Here is a 24,329-nt window from a genome sequence, read left to right as displayed (position 1 = left end):
AGGCCTCCCTCAGCCGCCTTCCTATTGGCAGGCCCTCATCCCCACCCTTCGCTTCCATTGGAGAACCCCGCAGAGTGGGCGGAGGCGCTCGGGAGGAGCGACATCCGCTGCGGCGAATCAGCGGGCGCGCTCTTCCCCCTCCGCGGCCTGCGTTGGGGGGATAGAATGCGCCGGAGCCAATGGGAGCGCCGTCGGGTCCGTGCCGCGCCGGGCTGCGCCGCGCCAGGGCCAGGTGAGGCGGGGGCGGCTCGGGGCTCCCCGGCGGGGCGGGCGTTTGCGTGGGGGCGCCGCTGGAGCCGTGCGCGGCCCCTCCGCCTCCTCCCCTCGGAGCTCGGCCCAGCACGGAAACGCGGGGCAAACTCGTCCTCGGGGCCGAGCGGGGGCACGTGAGCTTTGCTGGCTCCTTCTGGAGGCAGCAAATATATATATATTATATATATTTTATATATATATATATATGTGTGCGTGTATACATATATGCATGCATGTATATTATTTATTAATTTTTATGTATTTTTTTTTCCTCGGGGAGGAGTGGGGGTGTATTTCTGCCTCAGGCCGCACGACAGTATTTCATTTGAAACCTGCTAGCGAATCCTGAATGGCAAGCAGATATATTTTTTTAAGCGTTGAAAACAACCCTTGGGGAAAACGCGTGCATCGGTGCAAGGGCTTTTCCAGCGCTCTCTTGGGAAATCACTGACTTTTTTTTTTTCCTTCCCTAAAACCTCTTTTCTCTCTGCCTCGTGCCCCCTGTGCCATCGCAGCTGTGGGGTGCGTGCGTGGGGCTGGTCATGTGTGTGGACGGAGGAGGAAGCTGACCCGCTGCGGCAGGCGAGCGAGGCTCCGGTGCGTATCCACGTGCAGCCGGGCCCCCCGAGCTGGGGGGCGACGCATCATCCCCGGCTGGCTGCCCTGGGTGTCCCCCAGGCCCCAAGAGCAGATGGGGGTGCACCCCAAATACGGGTGTCCCTGGGCATCTGTGATGCGAGCTGCCCTGTCATCTTCGGGGTTTGCTGGCTCAGGTGCCCCAGGGCGATATTAGAAGTACCAATGCTTTTAGCTGTTCCTGCACACGAGGCTTGAGGCAGACTTCAAAGCCTTCCTGGCGCAAGTACGTCAGCTGGGACGGGACGGGATGGGCGGCTTTCACGCTTCAGCTAGAAGCTGGCCGCTGGCAGCAGTTGGACTCGGCAAAATAATCCTTCCGCAAGCATGGCTTGATGCTCTTCGGGAGGGTCTGACTCCAGCTCCACCAGCAAGATAATGCTTCTGTGGCTGTGTGCTGTGCCTTTCTTGTGGGACGACAGTAATGTTAGTATAACCATGCTGGTATTTCCAAAAAAGGAGAAAGAGGCCTGCAGATCTTGACAACTTCCTTTTAGTATCTCATGTTTTGTTATTTTTGCACCCTTGAGCTGAAACTGAATGGCATTTGCAAACTCTCTTTCGACTGTTCAGATGTGTTTTCTGAGTAGCTCGTTGTTTTACCAGCATGCATGTTTTGGCCTTGCTTATTAGGAAGAATCTGAAAGGCTAAATTGCCTTTCGTTTCCTTCTAATTTTGGCCCTACTATTTATAACTTCTGAAACTTTTTTTTCTTCCTCTTTATATTTACTAACAGCAGCACAGTTAGAGCCTAAACTTAGGAAAACATTAGGCTGTTAGTGTCAAGCTCTCTTGATCTAAATATAGCAGATGAAAACTGATTCTCTTCATCCAACTGCCATCAAAGAGAACAATATGTATAAGCAGGAGTTTAAACTCTCAAACGAATTATTAAATATTCTGCTAACCTATAGCAGCTATTCTGCGCTGTACATTATACGGGTATTATTCATTATGGATGAAGTGCAAAGCAAGGGATTTGAGTCTGTTTGCAGCATGAGGATGTTGTAGCCTGATATTAAAAGGCAGACCGAGGCTGGATCCTAATGTTAAGTGAATTGGCCTAGCTTCACTGAGATCCATGAAGCTGATTTACCCCAGATGAAGAAGGAGATGCCCTTGCATGAAAGACATCTGGGAAGAGAGAAATTGGTACCTTCTGCTTTCTTGCAGGCTTCACAGAACTGCTGGAAAGTAGGAGTCACTGTATTCCCACCTCTACTGTTCAGCTATAAGAAGTGCTTAATACTGTCCTGGCTTTGGGGCCCTTTCATTTTTGCCATATGGTTTTGAGTTTAGTCTTTTGGCACTTAAAAATCTTACAATTTTGAATGGTTCCTGACAGTTTGAATCCATCTGCAGAGGAAGAGAGGAAAACTGGGCCTAATCTCCTGTGGCTTACTGTGATCAGTGTGAAGACTGTGTGGCATGTGTTGTTCATCTTCTTCATTTACTGTATTCAGTAGACCATGCTGTGTAATCATCTGTAAATACAGGTACAGCATGAATTCTCCCCGTCCCCCCCCCCCCCCCCGCAAGCTCCTCCTAACACTAGAGCTGTAGAGGAAGTGTTCTTGTCGCAGCCCTTCCTGCCTTTCCTGAAGTGTCCTTCTTCTTTCCAAGCTCAGCCTAGGAAAATGCATTGTCTGTGTGCATTGACGTATCTGGTGTCATGCACAAAAATAATTGCATCTAGGAAAGGTTCCTTTGCTTTCCATCACGGGGTACCCACGGTCCTTGGGAGGCAGAAATCCTCTCCATGAGATCCGTAAGATAGCTTAACTAGCAAGGTGATACCAAAAAAAAAAAAAAAAACAAAACCAAAAAAACCCACCATCCAGTGCAGACTTATGACACCTCTTTCTTGGTTGCCTGGTGCTTTGTGGGTCCCCCATTTTCTTTCTGTTTGGCAAGTGACCCTTAGGGCAGAGGCCTTCTCTCTCTGCTTTGCTCAGCCCGAGGGGTGCTCTCAGCGCTGAGGGAGTAGCTGGGACAGTGGTCAGGCTGGGCCCTTCCCCTCCTGGAGGAGAGACTGCTCTGTCTGGCATCCAGCACGGAGTAGTGTCAGTTCAAAGGGCGACTCTGATGACTAAATACTGGCGTTAGAAAAACTCTCAGCTGGAGCCTGTGGTGTGGCAGAGGGGAGGGCCACTTTTCTGCCTCCATAAGACATATATGAGACTCCCACTTTGGTAAAGGCAGCGCTGCCACAGATGTTGCAGACCTGAGGTAAGGATGGGCCGCCTGTCCCAGAGTGGTGAGTCCAAAACCTGCCTCTGTGGAAACAAAGGGAAACAAGTCCCCTTTGTCTCTTCAGAAGAACTACATTGCTGATGGGTACCTGGTGTTGGTGTGAGACTGGGGGAAAAGGTGGTGGGACCGCACCTCTGGCAGGAGCTCATGTTTAGATGAGTTCAAGGCAGTTGTGACTGTGACCTCTGAGGATTTGCTGAGAGGTGGTTGCCACAGGAACTCCTGTAAAATCCCTGGTGCGTTGGAGACTGTTTGTGTCAATACTCACTGAACCCAAAGCATTATAAACAAGGGATGGAAAGACTGGTAAAGACTTGCTCCGGTCTGAACCTGCCTGTTGATCAGAAGTATGTTTGCCTCTTTGCCTTTGTTCATAATCTTTTTGAGGGAGAGTAACAGAAAATGCCCAGCCTAAAAACACTGTTTAACAACACAAGGTTTCTTTCCATGTAATTGTAGGTGTTAGTAATTAGTAATTTGTTCTTGCTGTCAATTTAACTGCTCCAGTGGGCACAACTAGGGTGTTGAAAGTAGGCTAATTGGTCCCTTCTGAGGACCTCTGCAGTATTGCTCTGCATAGATGAAATTGTCTGATGGTTTCTCTAATTTTGGGAGGAAAAGTTCTTTAATACTCTTAAGTTGTTAAAACCTAATTTTTGGTCTCAAACTATCAGAGAATAAATCTTTACTTCTTCCCTGGGCTCCAGCATGTGCAGAAGGTTTTGAGTTACTTAAATTCCGTGGGTCACAGATCTAGGTACTTACAATCCAATGGCATGTGTAACTTAGCCTCTTCAGACTCTGCTGATCCAGAAGTATGTCATGCTTGAATGACTTTGTGTTAAACATGTACCCGCTTCTTTAAAGAAGGACTAAATCCTACAACTGAACCAGAACCTAGGCTCTCAGCTGTGAATTGGAGTCCCTATGTGCTCAGTCAGAAGAATGTTAAGCGTCCAGAACATGGAGATTTCAGGCTCTCTAAGAAGTAAGCACAAAAATGCAGGTGTCAGGAGGCTTGCTCACTGAGAATACAGTATTACTGTGGACCTGGTAGCCCTGGCTTGAGCGCTGCCACTGCATCTGTCCCCCATAACTGTATTGTTTTTAATCATGGAACAAAATGATAAGAAAAGGCTTGAAGAGGAGGCAGGAGAGGAGCAGATGTCTGAAAAATGTCTCCTTTGGGCAGGCTGAGTTTACTTTCTAAAATTTTTTGAAGCTGCCAGATGTGTTCAGGAGGTTGTGGAAGAAACAGAAATCTCCCATTCCCTCCTCTTACTTGTTCTGAAACTGAAGTGAATTTCAGTTTTGTCAATTTCCTGCAGAGCTTCAAAGTACCACTCTTAACACTCAAGTTGGCTGGCAGACAGCATAGACTACTGGTTGGACCATGAATGCACAATTCAGATTTAAGTGACTGTGTCCAAGTCACGTGGCTTCTTCAGCTTCCTTTTCTGAGTCAGATACGTTTCCTGAGATACACTATCTTTTTTTCCTCTCAGGATCCTTGAGTAAAATACTGCAGAGAGGAGGAGATGATGATGTGGATATTACAGCTTTTCCATGCATTAAAGGTCTGCTTTTGCTTATGGGTAGGTGGCTGAGAATCAGAAGGTGCCTGAATTACCTTTATTGACTCAGTTGCTTTGTTAAGTGGACTTAATAAGTGCTAAAATGAATTCACACATAACTGTCTTTACAGTTTCCTGTAATCCTGACTTTAAGGTTATTCCGAATTAGCCAAGGCTGTGACTAAAAAGAAGAGCTGTTCCTTTCTGTTCTCCACTGTGCCACTGCTTTGTTTGCTTTTGGACACAGCAGTAGGTGGAAAGAGGCCAAAAAATTCTAGCCGCCACTGTTAAACTTCAAGTTGTTTTGTCCTTCCTCACAAGGCAACATAGGGAGGGGAAAAAAAGGAGGGGGAGAAAAGTGGCTGATCTGAGGGGATAGGTCTTTCCCTTTGTGCACAAACCTCTTGCCATGCTCTGTGGGCAAAGAGAAACTGCTTATGAAATTCCTCTGGTTCATAAGCAGTGAGAGGAAGACAGCATGTAACTCCTGCTTATTGACTTGTGTAAAGCTGAAGCTTCAGGTTAGCAATAAACTTCTGCTACTTGTTGATGTTTGCTGCTGTGTTGTGTGAGAGCTGAGCTCTGTTACCTTTCTAGCGAACAGCTAGCGCTTGAGGTGAAGCACTGTTTGGCCCATGCAAATCAAACTGCTCTCTAAACTCTAAGCGTGCTTCCTGTGTGAAAGTCGAGGTGTGCTAACGTGGGAGGGAAAGCCCAGAGGCAGCAACCATGGAAGCTGTGACAAAGGAAGACTGTCAGATTGATCAGGTCCAATTGGTTGAGCACTGCATTTTGCTGTTCTCCCAGACTGCAAAGAAGACAGTGACTTTAACTGAATGGGTTGTTATGCCTGGTGTGGCAGCAGGCTAAATCTCCTGTTAGGAGGAGTTACACTGCCTGCTGTAGGTTTCTGGCTGAAATTGCGCCTCCTCTTCAGACTTACAATTATGTTTGCACTGCTGTGTTCACTGTTTTTCCTTCCTTTCCTTCTATTTGTCTCCTCAGGCTTGAGCAGTGCTTGGCCGTGCCCCTCCTGAGTGTTCCTTGGAAAAGCGATGATGATCACGTTCATGAACAACTCGGACAGCGAGGAGGAGCCCTGCAATGAGAGAACGTCTCTGATGTCTGCAGAGAGCCCTCCAGTACCCTCCTACCAGGATGGCCTGCAAGCCTCAGAAGCAGGGGAAGCACAGACACACAGGGTAGGTCTGCATCCTTTTCAGAGCCTGAAGAAACAGGATATAATAATATATGCTGTCCTGTCACCCCTCAGTCCCTCCCAGCAGTCTGGCTCCTAGGACTGGCTTTGGCCAATATCGTTCCTGTGGTGTCACTGTCTCGGCCAGCAGCAGTATTGCCTGTTCTTATTTTCTCTGCTGTGACTTTTTCCCCTTTTTTATGTCCATATATGCTCCTCCCCGTCCCTCCTCTTTTGGTGAAGATGCAGGCTTTTAACCAGAACCCGATGCACATATGAGTCTTGGAGGATATCCTTTTCAGTCTTCTTGTTTTGCCAGAAACCCGTTGTCCACTCTGGTCAAATGCAACAAACCTTAGAACAGAATCTTGTCCTACCTCCAGTGAAGCAGCTTGGATCTGCTCCCACAGCCATGCTGCACTTGCTTTACCAAACTGGTCAGTCTTACGTCACCTTAGATTTCTTCTCTCCCAGTTCTGCTCAGCTCACCCTTTATGTGCGTGGATCCATCTGTATATATGCACTGGAGAGGCCCTCAAATACTCATGCTTTTGATTTAAAAACTTCATTGCAGCCTATTTATAATGTAATTCTTAATCATGTTGTTCTGTTGGATACTTTCCTATGGGAAGAAGTTGGTATGCTGCAGAAGCCCACAGCAGCCCCTTGAAATATGACTGAATGGAGCTCTGAATAGAAAGAAAAGAGGATTGTCTTATACCTTTGCAAACTTTTCTTTTCAGAAGAGACGAACAGGTGGCAGCCATAGCCCTAACAATGCTGCTGATGGGAATATGTCTGGCTCGAGTGTCCCAGTGAGAGAGAGTGCCTCGGAAAATGAAGAGGAGGAACTGACTCTGAAATATGGAGCAAAGCATGTAATCATGCTCTTTGTGCCTGTCACCCTTTGTATGATTGTTGTCGTCGCCACCATAAAGTCAGTGCGCTTCTATACGGAGAAAAACGGGCAGCTGTAAGTGGGGTCTTCAAAACAGCCTCTCAGTACTTGGGATCCCTGGCATTACACACACATTCCAAGCACGTGTGTCTATGTATGCAGGGTGCTTCCTTGGCAGGTCAGGAGAACCTTTACACAGCTAAAGGTAGCTGTGCAAACTTACAAAAGATCTTGCCGAAGTGCATCTAATACCCTAAGCTCATCTATGTGAGCATTTTCGTACGTGCATTATACTGATTCGTTAGCACTGTCATTTGGGTGTCTTAACCAAAGCCTGTGAGTAGTTATAATGAAGTTGCTCCCTATTGCAGCATAAAAGGCCCAGGCTGAATTCCCAGTCTGTTCACCTGCTAGCTGGCAGCAATCGGGGAATAGCATGCTCATTTGGATGAGTGAGAAAACTGTCTCATTTCCTGATGACATTTCTGTTTCCTAAACACTCATGGTGTGGATACATAATTCCATCCGGCTCTTGCTGACTGTGCCTGAAAGTGTTCTTGGGGCTGTAAGTGGGCCACTTCACACTGAGGGTGGAGAAACAGGGACTGTGGTCCCTTGAACTGACCCAAAGGAAACAGAATTTGTGGGGTGAGTGAGAAGGGACAAAAAGGTTTAAGGTTCTTCCCAAGCAGGGAAAGGGAGGAGGACAGCAGCTGTGATGTATCCTTGGCATTATTGTGAAGAGGGTTCAGAGATGTGCAGTAAGAGTTACAAGACTTAAAAAAAATTAGACCATAAATGGCTTTGTTTGTTTTTTGGTTTGTTTGTTTGTTTAGAGCTTGGCCGACCACAGCTGCTCTGTAGGAATATGCTGTTGTTAAAGACTGCTAATTGTTAGCTGATAATTAACTGGAGCCAGGCCCCTTTGAAGGCTATATATCATGTTTACTGTCCTTCACAGTCACCCCTCCCTTTCTTTCCTACACACAGAGAGATCCATTTTACCTTGGGGTAATCTGTTAGAGGAGGATAGATGTGTACTTTACGTGGCTTTTGCTTTATACTGCAGGATCTACACACCTTTCAGTGAGGATACCCCATCTGTGGGCCAGCGTCTCTTGAACTCAGTGTTGAACACCATCATAATGATCAGCGTCATTGTTGTAATGACTGTATTCCTAGTTCTGCTCTATAAATATCGCTGCTACAAGGTAAAGCATTTATGCCACAGCCAGCACATGGCCTTTTCCACGTGCTGTGCTGTGAACTTTGAAGTGGCACTTGCGCATCAGTGGGAGTTACAGGCACTGAGTGGTTAGTCATAGCAAGAATCTCATCGTAGAGAAGTCTTTGCCAGTGGTGGTAGAGCTGTGCGCCAGGATGTGCTTTGCTGTTGTGTTGTAACTAATGGTAGGCTCTTAAAAATGAGGCCTGTTACTTTGTGCTAGTCAGCTTTGAGTCTTCTCCATCTGACCAAAGAGTTTTGGGGTTTGTACTTCAGGACTGAGTTGCACCAGCTAGTGCAAAAGCCTCCCCTTAAGTTTTGGACAGGCTTTGTGGGAACTGGTATTATTCCTGCCTGTGGAGGCTCTGGTGGAAGGGGAGAAGGCTTGGAGGAAAAAGTACATTCAGCCCTGCGGCAGGCTGCCCAGGGAGTTATGTGAGGTACTAGCTCAGCGTTTGAGTGCCAGGCATTGCTGACTTCTAAACTTGACCCCGAGATGGATTTTCTGTGCAGCCCTGGGCAAACCTCTTCCCTTCCCTGCCAAGCAGAGAGGATGTGTTTACCTATCTGAACTGGGAGCCAATAAAGATATCCGTGGAAGTGGATAGGGAAGAGATTTTAATAAAAAAACAAAACAAAAAAACCCACCCCACCAACAGCTAGACTATAAAATGGCATGATGGGAGAACTGTGAGCAACTAGCTACCTCTCTACTGCCCCTTACCTGCAGTGGAGAAGGAGGCAGGGTATTTGGAAACTGGAAGAGAAGTGAAGAGGGAAAGACTGTTGGACAATAGGAAGCTCTTTCATAGTGCATGCAGCACTGCAACATGGGTGGGGGAGAACAGGCAGCCCCTTTGGTCACTGTCTCTTCTTGCCCTTGATAGTTCATCCATGGCTGGCTGATCCTGTCCTCTCTGATGCTGCTCTTCCTTTTCACCTACATATATCTTGGGTAAGTGGAAATGTTGCAGGTATCATGGCAGTTCAGAACTTCCTTGCTTCTTTGTAGAAAACTCCCCAATATAAACAAAGAACAGAATGTCACTCCCCTTCTCCAGAGGTTTAAAAATTGTTAGAATGTGAGAGCTTATTTTATATAGAATATGAGGTCATTAACAGTTAGTGCCTGACTTCTACAGTGCCTGCAAAAATCACTGGGAGATGATACCTTGAGCATTAAACTTGAACTTTGTGGTACAGAGGCCCTGAGTTACACACTGACAGTCTCTGGAGTCACTGGTATAAATTGCCAGCATCCTGAGGTATCTGTCCTCAATGGTCTCTAGAAAGTGTCACGTGAAACTGCAAGGGAACTTTGTGTGGAGCTGGTTCTCTGATTTGTTCTGCCTTACTCTCAGACTGCATCTCTTCAAGCTCATTCCCTTAACTGTAAACTCAGATGAAACCAAGCCTTTAACATGATGATATTTGTTAAAATTGTTCTCTTCACTTTTAATATTGACCATCATGCTTCTGGAGGGATGACTCTTATATGACTTCTTTACTAAAGGCTGTCATTTAGCCACAGTCTTGTATTCAGCTAAGTCTTGAAATCCAGCCCACTCGAATCCTTGGAATCACTGCCTACCTCAAAAGGCAGTTTGGTCTTTGTCTATGTGCATAGTGCACACATGTCCTGCAGAGGGGAACAGAGAGCTGAGAGCAAAAATTGGCTGCAAGGCAGGTGAGCAGTTAATGATGGTACAGAAAGGATGTAATGAAGGTGCTTTTCTGTCCTGCATCCTCCTGGTGTAGTAGGATACTTGTCTGTTTAAGGAGAGCTAGTAAGATGTTTTGCTTGTATTTTATTGCTTGGCTGAATTTTCCTGTTGTATTCCAGGGAAGTACTGAAGACGTATAACGTGGCCATGGATTACCCCACTCTCATTTTAGTCATCTGGAATTTTGGGGCTGTTGGAATGATTTGTATCCACTGGAAAGGTCCCTTGCAGCTCCAGCAAGCATATCTCATTATGATCAGTGCTCTAATGGCACTGGTTTTCATTAAATATCTCCCTGAGTGGTCAGCATGGGTCATTCTAGGTGCCATCTCTATCTATGGTAAGTCTGGGTTGTGACGCTCACGGTGTGGCTTATGGGCAGGTTACTCTGATGCCAGCTCATGGCTATGCATGTCACTCAAAAAATGACTTCATGGGGCTAACAGCTTTGGAAAGAGGGCAGATGGAAATAAGTTGACTTGCTGGCGTGTCTTTTGGTAACTTGTTCATGTAACTATTGTACTTGTACCACATCTTTTCTTCCTCATACCATGTCTTTTCTTCCTCAAAGTGGAACACCAAGTCAAGGAAGTACTGAACCACATCTAACTGCATGGTAGGGGTGGTTGGATATTAGCAGTAGTAACCTGGTAGTCCTGCAGAACTCGATTACTGGTTATCAGGAGATCTTGGATTTTGGTCTGAGTTAAAAGTTTCAAGAGAACCTGCAGAACAAGAGGTGGCTAGGAGGTAACATTTCAAATTGGCGAGGAGCTTTGACAGGGAGAGAGGGTAGGCAAAGAGGAGCTGTACCAGAGCCTTGGTCTGTGTGGAAAATGGCATCAGTGTATGTAGCAGCAGTTTGTGGAATATGAACAAAGTACCCCCAGTCCTCTTCTGATTAAATTTTATACCTCTGTGTAATGCTGCCACCTACTTTCAAAGAAATGATGTGGTGCTCTCAAGAGGCTTTTTATAGGATTAACGCAATGAAAATTCTTACTATCACGTTAAGCCTTGGGGATGACATTTAAGTGAACAACATCTTCAGAGACTAACAGCTAGTTATGCAAAGTGGCTAAACCTGCCACCAGGAAATTATCCAGTTGATATTGATAGATGTCATTTTGAGGGGAGAGTAGTTTTTTAAAGACAGAGAATAAATATGAATAGTAGTTTGAGATATGATTGTCTAGCTCTTCTTTTCTTTGCAGATCTGATGGCAGTTCTCTGTCCCAAGGGGCCACTAAGAATGCTGGTAGAAACTGCACAGGAGAGAAATGAACCCATTTTTCCTGCGCTGATATATTCTTGTGAGTAAAATCAGAAGGTTAATACTTTCAACCAGATTAAACTTGCAGCCTGTTTCTGTGTCAAACCAGTGAGCACTATTTTATTTACTTGCTCTCAAATCGATGCACTAATGTCCTGCAGCAAACAATTTGTGGGCCTTGGTTTTCACTTAGAATGATGTTAACTCTAATTAGCCGAAGGGGGGCACCACTTTCCAGACTTGACCAGTGAAGCTGAAATGTTCAAAAGGAGATTTATCATTTTGTGAATGCAGTGCAGAACGTGCCTATTTGTTCGGCATGTAAAAACCTGTGTTAAATGGACAGTAGGGTTTGCAAAGTCAGGTAGTTAGAGGATGCCCACAATATAAATTTCCTTTGTGCAGGCATTTTATAGACACACTTTAAGTGTGTGATAAGACTCCATTCTTCCTGCAGCCCTCTTGTTCTGTGCACTGTATGGATGGTGGTGTTGAGAATATACTTGCTTTGTTGTGGCTGCTTGCTTTGTAAAGGGGCTCTATTCAAGCACTGCTCTGCAAACAAAATAGGTCATCGCTTTCCTGGTTTTCTTCTCTTTTCCCTAAGCTGTTCTCTGTGACAGTGTTCTTGGGTGTTCCAGTTGCGTGTTTAAGATTAAAATAGTTGGAAGACAGGTGACTTGCTGCTTATGTGATCTGGGTGCAAGTGTTTCATGGACATAAGTGACTTTTTCATTATGTCGTTTGTAAGATGAATAGGTATTTCCAGATCTTGGGTGCTCAGTCAAAGATGTCTACAACTTGATTTAAGTATTTAATGTCATATATAAATGCTCTTACACATTCCAAATGGAGCTTCCGATGGCTTTGGCTGCCTTCCCTTTTACTGGGGATTCTGTTAGGCCTAGCAGTAGACAATCTAGATAAAGTATCTTACATGTTTAGTTAATAAACAAGTGTTTCTCTAAAGGAGAAGAAAAAAAATCAGAAAATAATACTGAACAGAAAGTTCTTTGCAGAATGCCAGTGTCTCCATCGCAAGACCACATTCTGTGGCTACCTCTAGATCAAAAAACAGTGCCTTGGCTGGGCCTGTGATGGAATAGCAGGCACTGTGTTTGCCTTGGCTTTCTTGTTTAGTTTGTTTGTTTATTTTTTTTTAAATGAAAATAGGAGAAAGATATGTACACTTAAATAAACAGCTGCCTTTAGTTCCCTTCCACTGATCTCAGCATGGTCTGCGTTTTTGTTTTTTTGGTTTTGTTTTTTTTTAAATTAGGGATCCACCTCAAGTCATCCTTCAGTTGTTCTTCAAACCAAAATGGAAATAACCAATAGATTGACGGGGTGGAGGGATGACAGGCGGAGAAACAAGTGGCTCTCCAACAACTCTTGCATGTCTCCCACTTGTATCTGCTTTACCTTTAGCAGAACATGAAAAGTATGCTGTATAGCTTAATATCTGATTGATTTTTGTAATACCGTTGTTTCTTAGCAAATGTTTTCTGTTCATAGAAGAGCCAGAAACAAGGAAGAAAACAAAGGAGATAAAGACCCTATTTTTGGATTTTTTTGCTTTCTTCAGCCTACAGAGTAGACTGTACTGACTCCAACTACTTGTGCTCTGAGATTCTCTCAAAAACTGAATGGATACACTGCCCTAATTTTCTCTGACCTTGTGTCTCTGCCTTCTAAGTGACTAGGGAACCCAACTAAGAGTGTTTTAAAAGCACTTACAGGGATACGGGTTTATATTTGTAGGGATAGCTACATTCTTAACCTGCATTTTTATAAAATCCAGAATGAAATGTGACCTATGTTTTACACAGTTAACTACTTTATTCTAGCTGCTATGATATGGACAGTTGGAATGGCAAAGCCAGACACAGCAGCAAGAGGACCAAGTCAGCAGACATGGGATACAGGTTGGTTTGCACATCACTTTTCTATACAAAGCAATGCCCCGTGGAAATAATGTGTGTGTTTAAGAATCCATAATGAATGTGGGCCACTTAATTTTGATAGATGCATTCCCTGCCCTGGTATTGTTAAGTTAGCTGCAGAACTCAATGATCTTACCAAACCTGCTGCCTAGCCTGGCAACAAACATGACTGGATGATGTAGTGAGCTGCAGCATTCAGACTGTCTTTATTTTAAAAACAAACAGATAACAAGCAAACAAAAAGCTCAAAACCCACAACCAAACAGAAAAGTGCTGTCCAGCACATCATCAGGTGTACTGAAGTCACAGGTGGAAGCAGGTTGGTGAGTTTTTATATTTTTTACTAGCTGGAGATGGTTAATTACAACAGGCTTGTAAATATGATACTGAGAGATAAATGAGCTAGTGAACTTAGTTCGTTGCATTCAGGCAACTGCCATGGAGCAGACATGCTTTTGCCTAGCTGTAAGTGCAATTTAGCTTACCCTGCCAAGGAAAATGAATGCCTTTGCTTTTATCCAAGGTAAATTATATTCTTGAGGAGTACTCAACAGTAACTGACATACTCCAAGTCTGTGTTTTAGCTAATCCTGTGGTAATTCGTGTGCCTTTGCCTTTATCTTCTTAAAGTGCAAGTTAAAATAAAACTGCAATTATGAAGGTGATTGAATAAAATCTGACTTGTGGTGTTTAGAGGATTTCCCATTTGATCCTTTTGCCCTTCAGAGCTGACAGTACCTCTTTATGCTAAGTAGCCATTTCAAGAAATAAATGTATGCTAAGGCTTGATAACGGAACATACTGCTTATTTTCAGGATAAAGCAGTTGACATACTAACTGCAGGGACACAGTCCTACTTTGAAACAGGCACAGAGTAGAAGCAAACTGCAGATGCCTCTGTGGAAGTTCTGCGTGTCCCAGATCATCATCTGCTTGCATCTGCAGCAGTAACATCCTGTCAGACTGACATGGTCTGGAAACTTTATATCATCCTTTCTGAAAAACAGGAACTGTCACATAAAATAATATATCACAGACCAGCTACTTCTAGAAGCAGAATAGGGTGAGAACAGGAAAGATGAAAGGGCTCTGTTAGATACATTTAACATTTGGGAGAAAAAAAAAATGAAGAATGGAACGTGTCCACTTATTTAAGCGTGAACACCCAGCTTCTAACGCCAAGGTGATTCAGAGTAGAGCTTTTCTTATAAATGGCAGTCCTCTTAGTCATCCATTTTTGTAATGCTACTAGCTAGGGAATACCTGAGCGCCTCCACCCCAAAGATGTAACAAGGTGGCAGTGCGGTCTGTTGCATACTAAACTTGCTTCACTTTACTTGTCCTGCTAGCCTGTGCAAACAGCAGATACCAGCATGTCTGACAGTTTGATCCCATGCTTGGGAACTGGTGGGAAGACTACCTTTGTCTTTAGTGACTGGTAGAGCAATGCTTACTTCTGTGTATTTACTCACTTGTTGCAGTTGTTGAACTCCTGGGTAGCTGTGAAAGAGGCTGTGAACGTGTAGCCTTCTGGACTGTTTAAAATAATAACGCACGCATTTTCCTCAAACCCACTAAATTCCTCTGCTGGAAGTGGTCTTGGTAAACACACCTTGGAGAGACAAAGGGCCTACCCATTCCAGAGAAACTTCATAAAAGTGTGGATTTCATGCATTAAAATAAGTTGTGAATGTAGCTTCCTCTTGTGTTTCTTTTTTGTCCTTTCTTCTTGGTTTATTTGTGTGGAACCAAGCTGAGGATGGAAGAGAGAACCACAGAAGCCCTTCGCACTCAGACTCTGAAATTTTGGAGACAAGGAGTCCTGTTCCAACCCACCCCATCACTTCTTTAGAGGAGCTGGAGGAGGAGGAAAGTAAGGGAAACTTTATACCATGTTTTCAGTGCCGTCAGGGTCAGAGCCTGATATTTTTACTTGCAGTCATTTACACTTTGCTCCCCAGTTGGATCTATTTGCAATAAATTTGAAGAGCTGTGACTTTTCAAGCAACCACAGTCTTGAATCTGACTGTAAATGACTTCTTGCTGCTGCAGTTCTGGATTGTGGTTCCACTGACATCTCCTGTCTACCCAGACAGTTTAAGCAGTTCCGTCTTCCCCCTGCCTCCTACCCCTTACTGTCCACACACTTCCTCAGCTAGTACAGCTGTAGGACAACACAAGAAAGCACTTCAGGGAGTGGGGCAGAAGTTGTATTGTGTATGTTTGTTTTTTGTTTTTTTGGGTTTTTTTTTTCTTCCTTAAGAGCAAAAGAGGGGGCTGTAAGTCTTAGTCTCTTCAGTAACCTGCTGCCCTCTCTTACCTCATTGTGGGATGCTAAGGATCCAAGTTGGTAGCCAGGACTAGGAACCTTCACCTGATTCCCAGAGGACAGGAGTGAGTTGAGGAAGCAAAACAGGAGGAGGAGGAGTAACACTTGTTTTCTTTTTCTTTCCCTTCCACTTCTCTCAGGGGGGGTGAAGCTGGGCCTTGGAGACTTCATATTTTACAGTGTGCTTGTTGGGAAAGCAGCTGCCACAGCTAGTGGAGACTGGAATACTACACTGGCCTGTTTTGTAGCCATCCTCATAGTAAGTGAGCAGTTTAAAAATTCTGTGCTATAGTCTGTTTAGCACTGCAATGTTGCCAGAAGAACCAAAAGCTGAGCGCTGTGAAATGACTACAGGTAACATGCTGGGTATTTAGAAGAAATTGCCAGTGCATTTCCTAACCCAGTGCCCTGTCTATAGAGACAGGCTTTAAACAACTGCCAGGAGAAGCCAAACCATGTGGACTGGGACGGAGAGTTCCTCAGAGCAGGGCCAAGCATGGAGATGGTGGTAGTGAAACAGCCCCAGGGAAGAGAGTTACAGCTGAGCTGTCAGTGTGTTTGCTTCAGTGCTAGAGACTGGGGACATCCATCAGCTGAAAGAGCTAATGCAAAGAACTCTGTTTTGATTAGCAAGCATAGTCAAATGGCTAACTCCGTTTTGCTAAGGAGAGCTGCTAGATAAGAGGATGTAGACCTATCTTGTTCTTCTGCTGGTGCTGGAGAAAATAGGAAGGTGGGAAACTTAAAAAATCCATAGATATTATCAGTAAAGGGAGATGACTATCATGCTGTAACTACTTAAAGACTCAGGCCTGTAAAGTCTAATTGTATGCTGTCGCGCTTCGGCATAGGTAGAAAATCATTACTAGGAACTTTCTGTCTACACCAACGTCCTCATAAAAACTAACTGGAAGGGCAACAGCAGCAGTTTTAGAAGGTTAAAAAAAAATGAATTATTGTGTCCTTCTTGGACCTCTGTTTCTCCACTTAGATTCCAAAGGTAGAGAATGACAGTGACTTCCACGTGTGAAGACTGGATCAAGAAGCTGTTGCATGAGAACTAGAGATTAGCTGATTTAAATGGAGTGCATTCACTGTAGCTTTCCTATCTCACAGATCAGAGAAACCCATAGAATCACCTGCTTCCACATCCTGAGGTCCAGCACTGGGTCCCTTTGCTGTAGGGAGCACTCTGTTATCTGTCTATGAGACTGTATGTCCCATTTTGTTTCTTTCACGGTGCTGTTAAAACTTATTCTAGCTCCTTTGCAATTGCACAGGCTTGGTGAGATCTTAATCAAAATTGCAGTCTATATGAAGTTAGGAAGGACACTGCATCTGCTGAACCTTAGCTACTGGCTGTTTTTTGGAGCCTAGCGTGAACATTGCCTCTGAAGTTTCAATGATGTGGAGGGGGAAAAAAGTATTGAGATAAGAGAAGGAATCAGTACTAAGTGCACTTAGTTATACCGTCCACCCAAAATCTACAAAAGCTTTCATACTTACACTGATAAAATGGATCTTGGCTTGCTATACAGCTAAAAGCAGAATTTTTGTATAATAATGAGCAATCCAGTCAGAAGAACAGAGTGAGACTTTTGTTGTTGTTGTTCTCTCTCTTTCCCCAAGAGACCTTGAAAACTGGGAAGATGTTAGAAGTACATGCTGCTGTGTGTTAGAGTCCTCCAGTGAAGCTCCTTATCTTTGCAGCTTACCAAAATTTAAATGGCTTTATCTGCTGGATCAGTAATTCATACATAATGATGTAGAACTAAAGCTAAAATAATCTGTAAATGAATTAAGCTCTTGGGTTCAGTTGTGTGTCAGCACTAGCAGTTTACACCGCACTCTCAGCAGAGAACTAAGCTCCTCAAGACTGCTGAGGAAGATACCTGGCCAACTTATGTGAAATGTGAAGATGCACCTCATCCCACCAGTTGCTCAAGCAGGCTTCAATTTCTGTACAGTATATAGATTATTATTTGCATATTGTTTTATTGATGATAGATATGTTTATGGGCTTCTTACTGTATATATTTGTTTTTTATTCCCTTCTCTCTGGCAGGGTTTATGTTTAACTCTTTTACTACTGGCTGTTTTTAAGAAAGCATTGCCTGCTCTTCCCATCTCTATCACCTTTGGCTTGGTCTTTTACTTCTCGACAGACAACCTTGTGCGACCATTCATGGATACCCTGGCTTCCCACCAGCTGTATATTTAGACGGAGAAGAGGTGGAAGTTAGAGAAGTGTGGTGTTTGTTTTTTTTTCTTTCTTTTTTTTTTTTTTTTTGAAAGCTTTGCTGTGAAGTATGGTATGCTGTCTGGAATAAGTCATTAAGTTTTACACTTAGTGCCATATATTTTTTAAGGAAAACACTAACTCTGTGACATGATATGTACTAAAAATCTAGTAGTTACATCTTAGACTGAGAATTTTCACAGGAGCCCTAAGTCTTTTGGACTCCAGTGAAAAGCCTGGCTCATTGCTGACGTCAGAGCATTACTTAAATGTATTTGAAGCGTACGCTGGCTGTTTTGAGCACAGAAGCCTGCATGTAGCATGGACTGGTGGACAGATGAAGGATCTGATCTGTGCTTCCAGGAGCTAAGGCATTTTAGTCCTGGAATTGCAGTGAAGTTTAATTGTGCTCTGTAATTGTTAACACTTTAGTGTATTGAAGTGTTGTACAAACATGGAGCAAAAGTAAGTCATACCTGTAATTAAAAAAAAAAAAGCAGTCACATGCACAGAGCAGTGTCACGCCTGGTCGTGAGCATTGGACAGAAGTGTGGGGCCCAACTTCATAAGCTGGTGTCCGTGAACATAACTTCTGTTGAAATTGCCTCAAATGCCTATTTATTCTGACCCTAATGAGATGTGGTGAGCAATGATGGATCCAGACAGGACATCAGCAAAAGGAAGTTCAAACGCCAGGCTTCTGGTTCTGAGTGCATCCACCATTGTTTCTAACAGCTGAAGGCAAGGCTGGTCGTTCCAGGGCCTCAGATCCTCAGTGCGGGAAGGCAGAGTGGTGGTGGGTTTTTTTGTTTTTTGTTTTTTACTTCTCCTGTTTTTCTTGTCTCTTCCCAGCACTTTATTTTTTAGGAAACCTCTCTCTGGGTCCATATTACAATCCTCAAATTGGCATAAGGTGGAATTACTGCACAACTCCAGTAAATCAATTGACCTGTGACTTCTTGTGTGGTCTCATTTCTGTGCGTTCTGTAATCATTCCAAGGAGGATTTACTTTCCCTTTATGTGGAGGTCCTCTAATACTGATTGAGGCTTGGCTTACCTGGTTTTTGATACTATTTAAAGACTTTTTATTACAATTTTTAAAATAGCTATTTAATGTAAAAGAGACTTATTTGAAAATACCCTGTCATAGTTTGTATCAAAATATGGGGGTGCAAGTTTTAATCTGCTGTTACCTTACTCTAAATAAGGCATCATTACTGCTGGGAATATTTACACAGCCTCAAGTGAGTTCATTTAAAAAAAAAAAAAAATCACAGTGCTTGTTGCCAGTAAAAGATACACATCTGACTCAGTCCTACTGTTAGATTTATTTAATCACTCTGACTTCTTCTCCACATTTTAAAAGCAATTTCTTTCTCCTCCAAGAGTCAGTTTCTTAGAAACAAGCGACTTCTGTGATTTTTCTTTTTTCTTGTACTTGAGTGTCTATTACTCAAGTAAGCTCTGTTTTCTTTGACAACTGATGGATGTCAGTGTTTCAAAATGTAACATTACGCAAGGTTTTGTGAACAATGCAATGTCATTGAGAGATGCAGAACTTCATGTCTGAAATACTTTTTAGATAAGGCTTTGAATTATGTATTTTTAAGATAGTGCTTTTTCCAATAGACTTGTTAAAGCTAATCTACTTTGATATTTAACAAGGACATCATGCAGGTGATTTAAACAAATTTTTAAAAAATATGTAAGTGTTTGTATGAGCTTTGTGTGTCTCTGAACAAGTAATTTCTGCTCTTTGTTTAGTTTTCTGTCTCACTTCTCACACTTGCAATGTTTGGATATAAAAGCTAGAGCTGGAGAGTTAATTATTACTAGAAGGTATTTCCTTTGGAAATGTAAATCAGTAGAGGTGTTTGCTGTTTTTAACGGTTGATTGTGAGGACAGTTTTCATTTTTTAACAAAAAAGTTCTGGGGCCAAATCAAAATAGTTACTTGCAATCATGATTGATTTTTCTTGGATTGCATGGTATCAAGAGGATATGAAATATTTATATGTACTAGAAAAAATCCTGCTTGACTTAACAGGATTGTAGCATATTGTTAGAAAAAAATTATTTCGATGAAAGTGGAGTTGATATGCGAAGGAAACTGGGGGGATCCTTCAGATCTTGAAGGATCACTGCCGGAGCTGGTAGTTTTCTGCAGATTCATGCTTGCCAAAGATTGGCCTCTCACTGAGCAATTCTGCATAACTTTTGAAAAATGTAATTTAAAAGATAACTGAGCAATGGATTCTGTCAGTGCAACAATGTATTGTCTTGGTGAGTGATAGAAGTATATCGTGTATATACTGGAGTGGTTTTAATTGTGTAAAAGTTTGTGTTTACTACAAATATATGTGTGTGTGTGTGTGTACATGTATATACACAAACACATGAGTTTTGAAATGATATTGAGTGATTTCTTATCTCATTGGACACTTTCACTTGTGTATGAAAGTGAAGTTTTGTTTGTGATCTTAATATCATGTAGCAGCATGGCCCAAAATGTGAAAATGGAAAGGGTGGGATTTATCCTACTCCCTTAAAAAAGAAGCAAGAGAGAGAAACAGGTGAAGACAGTAGCCTAGTGGCTACCATGTGAAAAACTGGCCCAGTGACCTGCAACTCGAGTTGAGTGTCTGTGTGTGTAGCAAAGCATTTGTCTGTCTGTGCTGTTCGTTCATTGTTTTTGCTTTGCTACATGCTTTGCTAAACTGAAGTCTCTTTGACCCTGGAGAATTTATGAATACTCCCACTGATACGCGTCCCCAAAAAAGAACGGCTGTCAGGTTGGCTGGAATGACCCCCATCTTGATGCAGATGTCACTCAACAGCTTGAAATCCTATAGAAGGTGCCATGTATTGGCATTTCTGCAGATGACCCCTATCACGCCCACTCCTCCTCTTCAGTCTAAAATGAGTGTTCCTTTGTATCTAGTCTCAAATGGGGCTTGGGCATACATCAGTGCCTTACATGTAAGATCGAGGCTATGTTCAGGAACAAAAATATAGTGGTAAGCCTGCCCAGTGCAAATCCAAACTTTTCCCTGCTGAGAGATATGCAGCCTTCTTGCAGTATTTAGTTCCTCTGTCAGAAGCAAGTGCAATTCAGTCAGTGTTGTCACCTTCTGACCCCACAGTTGCTGCTTGTGCCTACTGCTGTTTTTCCTGTTGCCACTTCATTGTTGCTTTCTGTTGTTGGTTTGGAGGCGTTTGGTTTGGGGTTGTTTTGTTTGAAGTATCCACCGTGCATCAAAGACTGGAGATGCATCTGCCCACAGATATGGCACAAGAAACAGCAAAGTCATAAAGAAAGTGTAAGAAATAAGAGTCTGTTTGTAGGATCATACAGTGCTTCTACAGCAGTATTCATGGGATGCCTAAGATCTCATTGATAATACCTAACTTCAGGCTCTTGAAGGAAATACCTTGGTGGGGAGGCAGTCTGTGCCAGAATTGCCATCTCCCTCTAGTTCACAGAGAGAAGAGAATACATTTGCAATGTGATGTGTCTCACCAACAGCTTTATAAACACTTACTGTTGAAGCTGAGCCAATGAGAGATGTGGATACAGCAAAGTCACAGCACATTCCTATCAAAGTCAGAAAAGGAGCAGTGATCTGGTCTGCCACTCCCTCTTTGCACCAGTAGCTAATGACACCTCCTCAGAGGAAGTCAGATGGATCATCTCTCGGAGTTACTGGCACTCACTGACAGGACCCTAATGATGACTAGCTCAAGGGCATCTGCCCTTGTAAAACAAAGCATTGGAGGTCTGCCCCCAAACCAGTAAATTTCTCTGCTTTGTTCTTGCCTTTCTAGTACTTCCAGTTAATCACATAGGTTTTTTTACTTCCTCTTCCTTCTAACTTAAACTGTTTTTTGTGGGTATTTTTGTGTGTTTTTGTGGGGTTTTTTGTTTGTCTTCTAAATCAAAGATACAGTTGTTTTTCCTTTAGTACCTGGTCTCCCTGTTTCTGCATTAGAGATGCTTCATGGCAGCCACGGGAGGGCAGTTAAGTCTGTATGGAGAAGAACCAGCCATTTTAAAGCACTCTGCTCTGAACTCCCTGCTGTCTAGTGAGGCTGAAGGCCCTGGAGTCTACCTCATGGCAGGGAAAAAGCGTGCACCCCACACCCCAGCTGCAGTTTTGGCGCAGGGAGAGGCCTTGAGTGAGTGTAAGCTCATATGGCACTAGAATCCATTTAAAACCAGCTGGTTTTGGTGTAATGCCATGATCAGCCCTGCAGCTCCAGATGAGATAGTGTTATTATACTGCATGCTTTGGGGGTTTTTTGGGGGGTGGGGTGGGGGGGTACCCAGCCCTAGTTTGAGGGTTTGAGTAAACCCAGGTGCAAGTCAGAGGCTCCTCCAGGCATCTCTAAATTAGATTTTCTTCTAAGTATCCTCAAGAAGCAAAAGAATAACTATACTCATTGCTTTGTCATGCCTGTCACTTGCAGTCTTGTCTTCCTTCCCAGCAGGTCCTGGTCATCCGAGTAAAGAGTATGCTGCTCTCATTCCAGCTCTTTGCACTGGGGGAATCTAGCTAGATCATGTTTCTTGTGTCCTATGGAAGAAGAGGGGTTATTTCAGTTCACTCAAACTGAGTATGCTTTATAAGAAGGCAGTATGGACAGATGGGATACCTTTGCCAGATTTTCCTCTACCGAGGAAGATCATTCATATGGCCCCTAATGCACCTTTCCTAGTTGAATTTATCCTTGCTTCCCCTGTCCACCCCATAAGGTAAGGCAATGTGAGCTGTTCCCATCTTACAAGTAGGAAATGGAGAAAGAGAGTAAGAGTGTAAATGCTGGGCTTAAGCTTGCTTACACAGGAAGGATCTGCTCAGATCAGAGCATTGAACATGAACACACCAGTCACCCTCCTTCCTTTTACATCTTCCTTTTGCTGCAGGTTTGCTTTCCTCCATTTTTTCCCACTTTCTAAATTCAAGATATTTGCCTTGGGCACTCAAAGAGTTAACTGAATGTGAACATGTCCCCTTCGTGCCATGTATTTGACAGGTGCCCAAGAGCACATTTTGGGAGGTGTCAGTGCTCAGCACTATTTATGGCTCAGTATTAAAAAGATATAAATAGAGACTTTGAAGTGGAACTAGCTAAACTCCTTGATATAGAAACCTGAGACAGGTATGGGGCCAAGTAGTTGGAGTGGAAGTTTTCCAAAACTGGGAACGGTTTGAGTCCTATCAAATGCAACCTGAACTAAGTGGCAGCTCCCAAGGCCAACTCATGATTAGGTCTGTGCAGAAATAGATGTGAAGTCTCCTAGCCTGGCACTCACTAACTGTCTTGCAAAGCCTGGAGAATCAGAAGGGGGCAGAGCAGGAAAAGCATTAGGCATGTTTTCTCCTACATCACTGGTTTCTATGATTTTTAGGGAGACCTTGCTCACCCCAGTATAAAATGGGAGTAACTCCTCATCCAGCTTGCATTTAAGTGGAGTAAGAATAATGTAAAAACCAGCAAGAGAGGAAAAGTGGAAATTTGATCCAACTTTTAACTTGCACAGTATCATTCTCTCAGCCATCATAAAGCTAAATATAAGCAGATGCAGTTCTCTCTGACTTTGTAGAACTGCATCTGTTTATGAAATAATCTGCATCTTCCTGTGAAATTGGTGTAAAGCAGGCAAGATCACTGGGGCTGAAGGGAGGTATTCAGGATTATTTTTAAAGCCACCTATCCACAGCTTTGATGTAGTAATAAAATGCCAGTAGTGTCAACATAATTACTCCAACAGGAACTCCTTACCTCTTCATGGTTTTGGGAAACACATGTCCTCTCAGCAAGTCCCTGCTAAATATGGTTTTTATGATATTCCTGGCAGTTCAAATTTGAGCTATTTTTGTTCTCCAAATAATGTGTTAATGGTCTTCCAGCAGTGCTATGCAAGGGTTTCAAGAGGCATGAACACCATTTGATTTTCTTCTTTAATACGGGGGAAAAAATGTGATTTCTGTCTTTATGTGATTTGAATAGGCAAACTGAGAATTGAAATGGCAAATACACTTAGTGATTTCAGAGAACTCATCATGCTGCCAAGTCAAACTCTGGGTCATGCAGAAAACTAACGAGAAATAGGAATCCAGCAAATGCATTTGGCTATAGCGGCTATGATCTGTAGACTTTTAGCCTAGGAAAGAATACAAAGTTAGAAGTGCATTGGAGGTGTGGGTTAGATTTACAAAAGAGGAGTGGGGTGCTGGCTTCTCTATCCAGTGTTGTCATGGCAGTGCAGTTACAGCTTTCAAGACTTAAACAGGATAGGAAAATCAGGGCTAGCTGGGGACATAAAGCAATACCAGAGGCACCTATCCTGTAAAGAGTTTGGTCACCTTCCTTGCTGCCATTGTGTGTGTGCGCTTTTCAGCGCCGTCATGAAATAGGAGTGCTGCTGCAGAGGAAGAACAGGGAGAACATCCATCTTCTAAGAAAGGGACTGTGTTTACTCTGCTTTGAAAGCAGGCTGCCAATTAAACTGAAGTGACAGTTGCTAAACTGTATGGAGTGGATGGTACCTTAATTACATAGTCAGTGTCTAGGCTGCATCGTTAGATATTGTATCTAGTGGGATTGCTGAAGTAAAAGGACATCTTTGTGCTCCCATCCTGAGCCCCTGCAGGCTAGAAATCTTGAAAGCATCAGGGAGCTGATGGGAGAATGAACCTGCACTGCCTGTTCTTTGCACAGCTGTGCCTAAAGGCAAGCTCTTCTCCCTGCGCACAGCTACAGACCGTGTTGAAATGATTC

General features: G+C 43.4%; 1 protein-coding gene across 5 annotated transcripts; it reads left to right on the top strand.

Annotated features, from left to right (window-relative positions):
* The first annotated feature begins 148 nt into the window (after positions 1 to 148).
* PSEN2 (presenilin 2) lies at positions 149 to 19,309 on the top strand. 5 transcript variants are annotated; one of them, XM_064509933.1, is made up of 13 exons: positions 149 to 232; positions 768 to 849; positions 4,648 to 4,737; positions 5,722 to 5,918; positions 6,658 to 6,887; positions 7,882 to 8,023; positions 8,925 to 8,992; positions 9,881 to 10,101; positions 10,976 to 11,074; positions 12,882 to 12,959; positions 14,731 to 14,850; positions 15,447 to 15,565; positions 17,372 to 19,309. In XM_064509933.1, exons 4-13 carry the CDS (start codon positions 5,772 to 5,774, stop codon positions 17,525 to 17,527), a joined length of 1,380 nt encoding a protein of 459 aa, XP_064366003.1. In that variant the 5' UTR covers positions 149 to 232; positions 768 to 849; positions 4,648 to 4,737; positions 5,722 to 5,771; the 3' UTR covers positions 17,528 to 19,309. The 5 variants fall into 5 exon arrangements, with proteins under 5 accessions (XP_064366003.1, XP_025950454.1, XP_064366006.1 ...); XM_026094669.2 differs by lacking the exon at positions 4,648 to 4,737; XM_064509934.1 differs by lacking the exons at positions 149 to 232; positions 768 to 849 and adding an exon at positions 2,370 to 2,385.
* Positions 19,310 to 24,329: the final 5,020 nt, after the last annotated feature.

This window comes from Dromaius novaehollandiae, chromosome 3, assembly GCF_036370855.1.
Source record: "Dromaius novaehollandiae isolate bDroNov1 chromosome 3, bDroNov1.hap1, whole genome shotgun sequence".
NCBI classification, from domain to species: Eukaryota; Metazoa; Chordata; class Aves; order Casuariiformes; family Dromaiidae; genus Dromaius; species Dromaius novaehollandiae.
The sequence above is the reverse complement of the archived record's forward strand: the minus strand, read 5'-3'. Positions and strand labels throughout refer to the sequence as shown.

Coding starts and splice junctions, on each gene's coding strand:
- PSEN2 (XM_026094669.2), top strand. CDS start 5,772: ATGATGATCACGTTCATGAACAACTCGGACAGCGAGGAGGAGCCCTGC. Junction 8,993..9,880: donor TTCACCTACATATATCTTGG/GTAAGTGGAAAT, acceptor GTTGTATTCCAG/GGAAGTACTGAAGACGTATA. Junction 10,102..10,975: donor AGGTGCCATCTCTATCTATG/GTAAGTCTGGGT, acceptor TTTTCTTTGCAG/ATCTGATGGCAGTTCTCTGT.